Here is a 13,980-nt window from a genome sequence, read left to right on the forward strand (position 1 = left end):
CAGACCGTTGATCCCTGAAATCGTTATTTCAAACAAAAAGTTTTTAAATACTATGCAACCAGTTCATTAAATTTTAAATATAATAAAACTATACAATTTAAAATAGCTATGACTTATATTTATCTATATGGTGATTTTAAACAGCGACATATCTTACAAATACAATAAAATTATAATAAAATGATGTCTGTATGCGAGAGATATTTAAGAAAAATTGATATGAGGAATGTTTACTATCTTAATAATACTAACAAACAATTTTCAATATTTTTTTATGTTCGTCGATTTACTTCTTACAGTATCACACAAAAACCTACTACACTAATTTTAATGCGGTTTTGTATTCTTGAAAATCTAAATCAGGTATGAATTTTATCTTGATACACCATCTAAACAGTCTAACTTCTTTAATTTACTTACTTATATATACTTAATTCTTACATATAGTTGTATATATTATATATTATATATATATATATATATATATATATATATATATATATATATATATATATATATATATATATATATATATTTCGTATTAATTGGTATATTCTTTTCTATATTAATAAAAATTAGGGCAATATCCGCTCTTAAATAATGTGCTTCATCAATGAGCGATAATGAAATGGTTGTTGGAATAATTTATTAATAGTATTAATACTTTAACACTTATGTAGTGCACGCTTGATACACAATGTTTCATAATTTTTATTATAAATAATATTCAAGTTCTTACTACGGTAACTCCGCCTGCGCTAATGGTATACACTAAGGAGGTATCAGTGAGGGATGATAAGTGATATGAAAGGGCAAGACAGTTAGCCCACCGTATATATGAATACACCTGGAATTCAGCACGATGGTTTCCAGGAGAAACCACTTGGAGATCGACCTGATAGGATATATTGCTAGCACTGGGACTGATAGTCCGCATTAATAATAATCCCTTTCTCCCTTAATGAGGAATATTAGGTGAAAATGAAAAAACAGGTCCATTGTGATAAATACCTGGAATTCAAAACAATTTTTAGGGGGGAGGAGGGGCACTGAGAGGTCGACCTGACGGGGGTATATTGCTAGCAATAAGACTGGTGGTCTGTATTACTGATAATCCATTCTCACAAAAAAAAAAACATTATTAGCATCCTAATTTTACCAGTCTTTCCCTGTAAAACTAAATGTTCAATTTCAACAAAATTTAAGAAATTTGTTGATTTTTTAATAACAGTTTTTAATATAATTTATTTCTTAAGACATGATGCCAAAGCTCTTTTCATTAGTGCTATCGATGAGAGCTACTCCATCTGATCTTACATTAACACAAAAGTTATTATATATAAAGGAACTGTTCATAGCATACCGTTCTTTGACATCGCACTCAGGGTTTTGGAGCGTCAGCATTGCAAGCGAGACGCATTTCGTTAGAGGTATCGCGAACGACGCTTGGCGCCCTCTAACACTCTGTACCAAAAGCAAAGATCTCTTAACACTGTTTTTATTGTTTAATCAAAAAATATGAACTCTCATAAGAAAATATTTATCGATAAGTTCAGCACACTTAAGCTCTACATTAATCTAGAACAACAAACAAAAATAATAAGAAACACTGGCTTATACCGTGTAATAGAGCCTTAAAAAATTTGAGCTAAAACGCTAGAGTTCAGAACTATTGAAAAATTGTAAGATTAGAAAATAAAATAAAAAAAAAGCAAATAATAAAAAAACCGTGGCTTGGTCGTGAAATATGATTGCTTGTTCTTGTTTTATTTTCGGAAATACAAATTAAATCAGCGCAATTACGGCGATTGTTGTAATTTAAACACTATTCTATACACACTGCCACACATTATAAGTGGTGTTGTGATGTTATTGTGTTTATATTGACCCTATTTGAATGTGCGTTGTTTGTCTGACATGTACTTATGTTGGAATTTCGTAAATAGAATAGACTTTTCATGTCGGGACCGGGTTTAAAAATAACATTGGTTTGTCGCGACGGGTTAGAAGGTCTAATCCCGCCTGCGCCATGGCTCTGATGATGGCCCAAAAAATGGTTTTGCATATTGTGCTATTTGTTCTTGGTGAGTACATTCATGATGACTTGTTGTGCCCTGTTAAACTTGCCTTACTTAGCACCAAATCCTTTTATAAGTAGCCCTTAGATTTATTTAAATTTAGGTATTATGTATAAATACATGGTGTATAGATTACTTAGGGCTATAATTAATAAAAATTATGAATTGAACAAACATTATAAATTTTTTATATTTTCTAATATTGTTATTTTATCTTGTGAAAGAAATAATTATGTTAATTACAAACACTATTTATTGTTAATCATAATAATAATCAGGTTTTATGATTAAATAGTACCAAAAATGTATATATTTCATCCTGTACATATTTAATTATTGGCCAGATAAACATTTATGTGCATTAAAGAAACTCACCTGCGTTATTGTTATTTTAATCATTTTCTTTCATAAATATTAATTAACTTTGATTCTCAAATAGTTTTTTTATGTACAAATTATCCAATTAGTTGATAACTAAACAGAAGAGGTGTAAGACTTCTAGTAATTATACCATGATACATAGTGGAATCATCTATTAAATTTATGCTTACTATAGACATCACTTTTCTGTTTTTCTATAGGTAATCTGTACCACGACTGCCAGTTACTCTCAGTTTTCCACACTGTATAATTTTTCTTATATTATCAATGACACAGTTAAAATGTTGAGTTTATGAATATGAATACAGTACCTAAAAAGATAAAACTATTGTCCTATTGTATAAATTAATAATACAGCAACTAAATATATAAAGAAACTATATATAATATTTCTATCAGTGTACTTTATTCATCTTAATATTAGAATAAAAATTTAACCACATAAGTAATTGGATTTTCTTAAATTTAAATATCAATACGAGAGCAATAGAAGCCAAAATGTTAATTCTTAAAAAAAATATAAATTATACATATCGATTAGGCCTGTCTCCCATTAGGGTAGGCAAAAAATTGTCTATCAATCTATATGTTTCTTCCAGCATCATACAAAAACTACTGCACCAAATGAGACACAATTTTTATTATCCCCCTTATATAGTCTATATATATATCCCCCTATAGTCCCCTTAATCCAGATCTCACTTATAACCTGATATATGTTTTATCTTGTTTCAATATCTAGAAATAGTCTGTTTCATTGATTTTCCTACTTCTCAAATCCATGCATATGAAGTAACAGGTGAAAATTTAGGTTCAAAGTAGGACCACATATTACAATTTACTATTAATGTAGTTATGATCAAAGTTACTTTTTTTTATAATATTCCTATGAGATATAAAAGAACTTCTAATAAATAAATTTAAAATTAAATTACGTAAATGGCTATTTAATAAAATTTATTACCTGGTAGACAAATATTTAAAAAAGATAGATAAATATCTAGTATAGTTGGTGTTGTCGATGCATCAATTAATCAGTTCCTAACAAAATGTGACATTTGCATGCTATTTTGTAATAGCTAAATAGAATTAAGAAACTTTATTTAACCTAAAACCACTGACACTGACACTATTTGAAGCAAATAAATTTATTATTTATTATTCTACACAACAAAAGCTGCTTGTCAGCAAAAAAAATTACCTTGTAATAATAATTACCTTATTAGCAAACAAGTTCTCCTTGCACATTAGCAAACAGACACCACAGTAATCTAATAGTGTAATAGTAAATATTTATGTATTTGATCATATTCATGGACCATAGTGTTTACCCAGGATGGTGTGGTCACATGTTACACTATAGTAAAAAAAGTATCATAATAAAGGCTGTTATGTTTATTATAAACATTAAATCTATTAGCCAACGGGGAAAGGGATTGTTAGTAATGGAGACTGAAAATCCCATTGCTAGCAATATACCTGACCAGGTCGACCTCCTCGCAGTTCTCCCTGTAAACTATCATGGTTAATTCCTGATGAATTTATCATGATGGGCTAACTGGCCTGTTTTCTTTTTCATCTATCACCTTTCACTGGTGCTTCGCCAGCGTATTCCATTAGCGCAGGCGGGGTTAACATACCATTTTCGCCCATCAAAAAAAATCTATTAGCCATTGTGATGAATTCCAGGTGTATTCATCATGACATGATTCATAGACTAACTGACCTGACTTCATTCTCACCTATTATCCCTTACTAGTAACCTGCCAGCGTATACTCAGGTGGGGTTACATTATCATCCATTAACCATAAGTACCTATAATTATTATTTTATAGAGAAACATTATTATTATTCTGAACTTGCAATACAAAACATCAGATATTGTTAATATATTGCACATAATTTTGTTATCTATTTAATGTACACAAAATATAATTGTTATATTTTTTTGTTATATTTATAGATACTAATTATAATGTAACATTAACAATTAGTATGTAATTAATTATTCAAAACACGTTTTGTACTGATTACACAAAATGCCTATGATTCATCTACTATTTTACAGATTATAAACAGCTGCACAAAATTAATTCAACATGATGCGTAACTTTATACAATAGTCAATATTATTGTTTCCTATTTAAGGTACAACATTTGCTGCACCACCGAACGATGAAAATCTACCACCGAGACCGCGAGAGGGCGGTGTAACTACGCGTTACTGCGCATTTTACAATGATTCAAAACCTTGCGACCCCAACAACAGCACGAGCTGCATTCAGACACCGGAGAAAGAAGAATGCCTACCAACTGAAACGACTGATAAAAGCAGTCACTGCTTCGTACTGTGGCAGTTTGATAATGTCACGAACACTGCATATCCAAAGGTTAAGGGATGCTTCCTCGATACTGTTTCATGTACAGACAGGGCGTTTAATTGTCGATTGCATAATATTAAGCTGCCATTACTGCATTGTTGCTGCGAAGGTGATATGTGCAATCAGAATGTGACGTTCCCAGGCTTGGAAGTTGTACTAGCTCAGACTGATGCACCTGTAGAGATTATCCCAGCATCTCCTGTGCCCACTTCCGATGATGATACCAAAGCAGTCATCGCTTACACATTGACTCCATTGTTTCTGCTGTTTGCAATTCTTCTCGCATGTTACTTCTTATACAGAAGACGCAAGGGTAGTTCGTTTGCTGAACTCGCTAGTGGAGAACCGTCTCTCTCGCGGCCACCATCTGCTACCGCTGGTATGGAAAATGAGGGGCTCGGCTTGGTGGGCCAAATAACTTTATGCGAAGTTAGAGCTCGGGGAAGATTTGGGGCCGTTTGGCGCGCAAAATATGGACAGATGGATGTAGCAGTCAAGGTGTTTCCACTGCAAGACAAACAGTCCTGGATGGCTGAACAGGAAATATACAGGCTCCCAAGGATGGACCACCCAGACATATTGCATTTTATTGGGGTTGATAAGAAAGGAGATAATTTGCAAGCGGAGTATAGGCTCATCACTGCTTACCATGAGAAGGTATGTTATGTACATTTTTCGTAATAACCAGTTAAAGGAACGCAATCCTTACTAACTTTATAAATATGAAAGTGAGTTTGTTTGTTTGTTACATCATAGCGCCTTAACTAATCACTATAACTAAACTAAATTTAGTATACACTTACTATATTGGATAGAGAAGGATATAGATTACTTTTTATTCCGGTCATACGGACAAAATCACGGGTAAAAGCTAGTGTCTTATTATCTTACTATCGGCCCGTCCCGACGTCGCACGGGTGGACATTTAAAATATAATTTTAAAAAGTGGCCATTAGGGTGCACACGCGACGGAAGCTTATAAATGGGAGTAACTTCTCTCGTTTTCCCAACATTTCTTTTTACTGCTCTGCTCCTATTGATCGTAGCGTAATGAAAAGTATACTATAACTTGCCCAGGAGTATGGAGAATAATTGTACCAAGTTTCGTTAAAATCCGTCGAGTAGTTTTTGTTTTTATAACGAACATACAGACAGACATACAAAAATTTTACCGATTGCATTTTTAGCATCAATATCGATCACTAATCACCCCTATAGTTACTTTGGAAATATATTTCATGTACAGAATTGACCTCTCTACAGATTTATTATAAGTATAGATTATCAATGTTCCAATGATTAATATATATATATATATATATATATATATATATATATATATATATATATATATATATATATATATATATATATATATATATATATCTATATATAGTTATATCATTGTTACAATATCAATATAATGGCCTAATAACGGATATGCTTTATATGTAATAATATGAATATCCGATATATAGTACTAGAATTAAGAACCTAATCGAAACTAATATAAATAACCGACTGTAATGAGGGATATAGAAATGGAATATGACCTATTTTCTGCTATTAATGTCCAGCGAAATCCAATAAATAGATATCGTAGCGATACCGATATTATCTATGCCTAGTCAGCAATTTTTTTTTTTTTTTTACATTAATGATCGCACCAAAGAAGCAGTCTTTAATAGAGCTCTGACTAGTCTATCTGAGATTACAATCTTGCTGTATAATAATAAAGCTCAATATTTATCCTATATTTTTAATATTCAATGCACAAATAAGTAAGTACTGCTCAATACATATAAGGCAAAAGTCACGGAGCCGCGCGGCGCCGCGTTGTCATGCAATAAGAGCACAGTGAATTGCGTACATTACACAATTGTACAAACTAGCCACCGTACTCTGTAACCTATGTATTTAATACTAGCGACCGACCCTGGCTTCGCACAGGTAGATAGATAATAATATAAATCCTATGTTACTCGCTGATAATGTAGATTACTCTAGATTAAAAAGAAATTAAAGATTTGGTTAATTAGTTTTCAATTTTATCCATTACAAAGAAATAATCTGTTGTAATGTGTTTCTGAATGATTTACTTGCTCTGTGGTATCTGATCTATGCTTGAGAGTGACTGAATTAGAGCCTGCTCTAATGTATGTATATATTAAAGTATTATGAACCTATATTAATAATGGATCCATTTACTTAAAACATAATCACACTAAATAATCGATTCTTTTTTCTCTTTATTATATAAGTATAGATATAGATAATCGCGTGCTTAAGCTAAAAAGCACTCTGTGTTCATGAAAAGTAAATCCTAAAATATAAATATATTAACAATCCAAATTATGGAAATTGTAATTAAATTATTTTAATTGAATTTAAGTTAAATTATAAATAAATAAAATATAGTGATAAAAAACATCGACTTTTAAATTTGGACAAGAACATAAATTATAAATAAATAAAACATAATGGTAAAAAACATCAACTTTTTAATTTGGACATGAACATAAATTATAAATAAGTAAAATATAATGGTAAAAAACATCAACTTTTTAATTTGGACATGAACATAAATTATAAATAAGTAAAATATAATGGTAAAAAACATCAACTTTTTAATTTGGACATGAACATAAATTATAAATAAGTAAAATATAATGGTAAAAAACATCAACTTTTTAATTTGGACATGAACATAAATTATAAATAAATAAAATATAATGGTAAAAAACATCAACTTTTAAATTTGGACGTGAACATAAATTATAACTAAATAAAATATAATGGTAAAAAACATCAACTTTTTAAATTGGACGTGAACATAGAGTGACTGCGAAATCAAATCAAAAAACTGATCAAATTAACCATTTAAACGTAATTCCATTAACCAACATTTATACAAAATTTTATGTTTATTATTAGTACAATTAAATATTTATTGTAGGGCTCTCTCTGTGACTACTTGAAAGCCAACACCCTGACGTGGGCGGAGGCGTGGCGCGTGGCGGTCTGCGTGGCGCGCGGCCTGGCGCACTTACACGAGGAAGTTGGCGGGAAGCCGGCCGTCGCGCACAGAGACTTCAAGTCCAAGAATGTACTCCTGAAAGCGGACATGAGCGCTTGCATCGCGGACTTCGGGCTGGCGCTGGTGTTCGCGGCGGGACGCGGCTGCGGGGACGCTCACGGTCAGGTCGGCACGAGGCGGTACATGGCGCCAGAAGTGTTGGACGGCGCCATCAACTTCACTAAGGACGCCTTCCTTAGGATAGACATGTACGCGTGCGCTCTGGTGTTATGGGAAATAGCGTCCAGGTGAGTCTATATTATATTTTATTTACGATAAATGGCATTCAGACTGATTGCTCATGCAGCTATCAAATTGTGCATCTTAAATATCACAGAAGAATAATATGCTGTACTGCCCATGGCACCAACCATAAAAACTATAGTATAATCCTTCTATTTATGAGTTCTAAACAGTATGGCACACTTTTTTTATCTTGGATAATATCAATATTCTTGGATAATAATCAGGGAGACTTTGTAAAAAAGTTGATTGCTTGGGTACCTCTGTCCCATTTCGTGTTTCTACCGTGAAGCAGTTGTGTTTCGGTTTGATAGGGATATGGCGTGAATTTACTGGGTGCGGAAGAATAATACCTGAGTCCTCAGGAATGACAACGCATGGGGGGTATCATGGACGAAACAGTATACTCTGTTATGTCCATGGTACTGCTTATGTGTATAGGCGACTATTACCACTTTCCATCAGGTGGGCCGTCAGCTTTTTTGCCATTCTAAGTTGTATAAAAAAAAAATTATATATTTCAGTCAAGCGGAGAAGTCGCGAGTAAAAGCTAGTAATATATAAAATTATATTATCATTGCACGAATGAGTAATATATAGCATACTAGCTGACCCCGTAAACGTTGTTTTACCACTTATAGCGAAATATAAAAATCGCAATTAAAATACAGGGGTTGATCATAAAACGATGAAAATTTAAAGTTGTATGTATTTTTCAATGCTAAATTAAAATAAAAAAAAAAATAAAAAAAAAAATATATTTTGGGGTGGGTCACCCTTATCATTGACGGGTATGAAAAATAGATGTTGGCTGATTCTCAGATCTACCCAATAAGCACAAAAGTTTGGTAACAAACACCGTGACACAAGAATTTTATATATAAGATAGTAACTTCGCTTATACATCTATATATAAGCGAGGTTACCATTCCATTATCATTGATTAAAAAAATATATATATATATATATATATTGTTATATATATATATATATATATATATATATATATATATATATATATATATATATATATATATATATCCTGTCACGCGGACGGAGTCGCCGCTAAAAGTTAGTTTATTTATTATAAAAATGACTCGTGCGCAAATCAAGCAGCTCTCATAATGGTAACACTCAACATGTGTTACAATAACAACGCCGGCTCGTATTACAGCTTACACGCGGCAAAATATTTGCGCTACATAATAACATGAAATCAGCTTTTTATTTGCAGTAGGTATATATGTGCAAACAAGTATTATATTGTACTTGTTTAATAAGTATAGTATGTACGGGGGGGGGGGGAAGGGATTGTTAATAATGGAGACTAAGGGTCCTATTGCTAGCATTATACCTAACCAGGTCGACCACCTCATGGTCCCCCTGGAAACCATCGTGCTTCCAAGTGTATTCATCACGATGGTCTAACTGACCTGCTTTTTTCATTCTCACCTATCATCCCTCACTGGTGCCCCGACAGCGTATACCATTAGCGCAGATACCATATACCCAACCAGATCGACGTGATGATGTGACAGTGAATTTGTTTGTATGTTACCTTATAACGCTTTAACAGCTTAATCAATCTATGAAATTTGATATACACGTACTATATGGTATGTAGAAGGATATAGGCGGCTTTATTTCGCTCAGTATAACGCGGTTATGCGAACGAAGTCGCGGGTAAAAGCTAGTAAAAATAAATAGATAGATAGGATAATTTTTAAATATTTTTTTAAAGGTTGTCTGTAAGTGATTGCCCTAGCGATAAGACCGCCTTTTGTGCCTTTATGTGTATATTATAATCTGTATTTTGTTACTGTATTTCACTTGAATTATTCACTTATCATTGTATATTTTTATTTATGGTGCAATAAAAAGTTAAATAAATTAATAATAAAAATAATTTTTATGATTTAATTAAAAAAAAAACTATTACTAGCGGTAAAGGACAATATCAATACAACGTTTGCAAAATTATTAAGTTTATATTTCCGTGTTCTAAATTTTTTCGATTCTAAATGGCCAGCCTCAGTTTAGGTACAGTTTCAGTTGGTAATTTTTTTTTTTTTTTATACAACTGCAATGATAAGCCTGTTTCGATTATTCCAAACTATCAAAGCATTTATCAAATCCAAGAGTCATGGGCGTTACCTTTCTTGTTGACATAACTTACGCATTTTTTTTATCACTAAGTAATTAGTAAATACACGCAGTATAAAATGATAAATTCAGAATTCATGCAAAGATAAATTATTATTTAAAGAGTACAAAATAAACATTATTGCGAAGACATGGCGGCATGGAATGAGTCACCCCTTCTTTTCGGGGGGAAAGGGATTGTTAGCAATGGCGTTTGACAGCCCCATTGCTAGCAATATGCCTTATTGGATCGACCTCCAATTGGTTTCCCCTGGAAACCATCGTGAACAATTCTTGTTGAATTCGTCACGATGGGCTAACTGGCCCACTTTATCCTCACCTATCATCCTTCACTGGTGCCCCGCCGGTGTAAACCGATAGCGCGGGTGGGGCTACCATTCCATTATCATTCCTTAAACACCCCTTCCTTTCGCGAGGGTGTCATTAAAAGCAATTAAGGGAACATAATGGTCGAGAGATGGGCAGAAGCGTCCCTTGTAAAACATTAACAAAGCCTAACTGCGGTTGCCAACCTCTACGAGTTTTTACTAACATTACCCCCCCCCCCCTGGTGTTTAGTTTCCACGCGATTCACCATAGAAACCACTGTTGTTATTTATTGTTGAATTGGTCACAATAAGCCAAGTGACCTGTTTCTATCCTGGCTTAACCTCCTTTGTCAGGGGGGAAGGGATTGTTAGTAATACGGACTACTAGTCCCATTGCTAGCGATACACCCTGTCAGGTCGACATGGTCCCCCCTGGAAATCATCGTGATGAATCCCAGGTTTATTCATCACGATGGGCTAACTTATCATCAGTCACTGGTGCCCCGCCAGCGTATACCGTTAGGTTACCATACCATTATCTATCATCCATAAAAAAAATATCCTTTGCTGATGACAAGTATATCTATAGAACAGGCGGGGTTACAATTCCATTATCATTAACCCTTTTAGTGCCGTTGATTTTTACTCATATCTACTTAAAAATGCCAAAGAAATCTTTGTAGTGTTGATGTCATTTACCATTGTCTCTAAAAAAACTGTATCTCCTTCAAAAATTATCCAATTTTAATATTATTTTTTTTTACAGCAAACTAAACAGCGACTGATTTCACGAGCGCTATGACGCTCGTGACACTTTTAGTAGCAATGCGCACGTGCGCGATGGCGCTCGTCGGCACTCAAAGGGTTAATTAAAAACAAATCTGCTATTTATGCAAAACGAATCGTCACACCAGAACCTTGTCGTCAACGTCAAAATCTTGTTGTTAAAACCAAGTTTGTATATCATTTATTCTGTTATATACAGATGTACCGACGTGGGCGCGGAGCCGACGGCGCAGTACCGGTTGCCGCTCGAAGAGGAAGTCGGTTCGCATCCCAGCCTCGAGGAAATGCAGGAAGCGGTGGTGCAGAGGAAGCTGCGGCCGCTCATACCGGCCGTCTGGCGAGACCACCCTGTTAGCACCAGTGATATTGGCGTGTTTAAGATTAGCTTCCAGAGATGGGGGGGGGGGGGACTGGCCCCTTAAAAAGATGCATAATCAAGCATATTATTGCAAAACTTTGCTTGCATCTTGCAAGCAATGTTGGGTGGGCGCCAGATGATTCTGAAGTGGGTACGGATACCCCCTCCCCCCTCTATATATGTACGCTTATGACCAGTTTTTTTTTTATTTTATTTGACAACATAAAGTTACAAAAACAAGATACAATGAGCTCCACACTAGGCAAACCTGTATCGTGGGCACCCGACAAAGATTAACAAATCACAAATGTGTTGTAATAAAAAGTACATAGTGGGCGGGTATTAATATAAAAAGGAATATAAAATGGAAACAGTGAAAAAAGTAATAAAATCAACAATATATATTAGAATTTATCAAAACAAGTATTGGAATTTACCAGTGACGTTGTTTATTTCTTTTTAAGTGACTTCCAAAAGAATATTGTTTATATAATGAAATTTATTCACATGTAATATTGTGGCGATTGTAATTGCTATTTTTTACAGAGCAAAAAACTATTAGTCGCTATGAAAAATTTACACATACACATGCGTTTCCGCGTTCTGAATTCGAATATTTACAACTTCATGTAGGATTCTGCTAAACATCTTGTCTAAATGACAGAGGTTTTCACGAAGTCGTCTTTTGGCGCAGTAATATGAGCCGCATGCTAGCGTAGCCCCTAAGTATTAAAAAAGTATGTATATTATGAGCCGCATGCTAGCGTAGCCCCTATGTATTAAAAAAGTATGTATATAAAAATTTGCCGTTTGTTTATGGCGACAGGGCCTGTCGGTGGTGTGCGATACGATGGAGGAGTGCTGGGACCACGACGCGGAGGCGCGGCTGTCGGCGTCGTGCGTGCTGGAACGGGTGACGGCGCAGCGGCCCGCCGCCGCCGCGCCCGCCGCCGGCGCCGCCGCCGCCGCCGCCGCCGCCGCCGCCGACACCGCGCCGCTGCTCATACACCACCTGGCGCCGCCGCGCGCCTGCTGACCGCCGCGCCGCGCCCGCCGCCACCACCACCACCACCACCACCTCCCCCTCATACTGCTGTAAGCCAACACCTACATATATATCACAAATATAGATGACAATAGATGAGAATTTTATGAGACTAAACACGCCATGTTATTTATACTTTTTGTCTTATAAGAGCTATTTATTGATAGCTATTAATTACTTTCAGTATTTTCGAATATGCCACCTGTAGTATAGTTTATATATAATAGATTTTGCAAAACCTAGACATTTTTTTAATATAAAAATTAACGAGTCCAATTAAACTCTTTTGAGCATACTTACAACCAATTGTCGAGCAAAACAAGTAGCGACATCTATTGACATCTATATTTGTAATTATCACTAAACTTCACAAAATAAACACGACGGTCATTTCATGAAATGCACACAAAATGTGGGCTTCCTCGACACAGTTATGTCACACCTGGGCGGGACATGGATCCTTTGACTTGTTTATATAGATTTCAAGATTTAGACAAGATGAATATATATATTTCGTAACATAATTTAAGCCTTTGTATTGTATCAGTCGTGAACTGTCCACAGCTGAACATAGGCCTCCCCCAGGCTTTGATTTTGTCTAAACAAATTGATTAGTGCAATGAAATATGGTAATTGTGTAATCCTGAGACTTAAACCATTTTTGTTTTCATCATTCATTCAACGTTTATCACATCTTTATATTTAAATAGGTAACCTTCGCCTACGAAAAACCGCTTTTTATTTTTCTAATTCTCAGAAAATTGAAAGTGTGTTTATATTTTCCTAAATATACACAACATTCACTTATTACATTGCACTGTCTATCTTGAGTTCACCAGTTGTATGTGTTTTAAAAAACACAACTAAAAACGATCCCAGGCTAATAATCCAGTAGACTAAAACTTTTTTCTTAATTTTTTTACATGTTAAAAATATTGTTATCAATTGAACAGTATGGCTTTTTTTTAACATGATTAAGTTATAAACTATAGAGAGTTTTAGATACATTTATGAAATGTTAGTTACTAATACGTCGTCCATCTTATTATTTTCTTTTTCACGGTTGAACTGCTATCAAGTTCCCTATTTCTTTAAACTTGTCTCTTAACCTATTATTTAAAGTTTTGCGATATTATTATTTTTGAATCCATCATAAACAA

The 13,980-nt window shown here is 34.2% G+C and overlaps 1 protein-coding gene across 1 annotated transcript; it reads left to right on the forward strand.

The window, feature by feature from the left end:
- Nucleotides 1-1,710: 1,710 nt before the first annotated feature.
- Nucleotides 1,711-13,718, forward strand: LOC128200143 (activin receptor type-2A-like). The gene is made up of 5 exons (XM_052892538.1): nucleotides 1,711-2,084; nucleotides 4,609-5,498; nucleotides 7,798-8,165; nucleotides 11,617-11,767; nucleotides 12,602-13,718. Exons 1-5 carry the CDS (start codon nucleotides 2,030-2,032, stop codon nucleotides 12,809-12,811), a joined length of 1,674 nt encoding a protein of 557 aa, XP_052748498.1. The 5' UTR covers nucleotides 1,711-2,029; the 3' UTR covers nucleotides 12,812-13,718.
- Nucleotides 13,719-13,980: the final 262 nt, after the last annotated feature.

This window comes from Galleria mellonella, unplaced genomic scaffold (assembly GCF_026898425.1).
Source record: "Galleria mellonella isolate WM207_F2 unplaced genomic scaffold, CSIRO_AGI_GalMel_v1 utg159, whole genome shotgun sequence".
Taxonomy (NCBI): Eukaryota; Metazoa; Arthropoda; class Insecta; order Lepidoptera; family Pyralidae; genus Galleria; species Galleria mellonella.

Bases quoted from the DNA above. Each gene is read 5' to 3' on its own strand.
- LOC128200143 (XM_052892538.1), top strand. From the start codon at position 2,030: ATGGCTCTGATGATGGCCCAAAAAATGGTTTTGCATATTGTGCTATTT. The intron at 5,499-7,797 runs GTATGTTATGTA...TATTTATTGTAG, and splicing joins TCACTGCTTACCATGAGAAG to GGCTCTCTCTGTGACTACTT. The intron at 11,768-12,601 runs GTTAGCACCAGT...TTATGGCGACAG, and splicing joins CCGTCTGGCGAGACCACCCT to GGCCTGTCGGTGGTGTGCGA.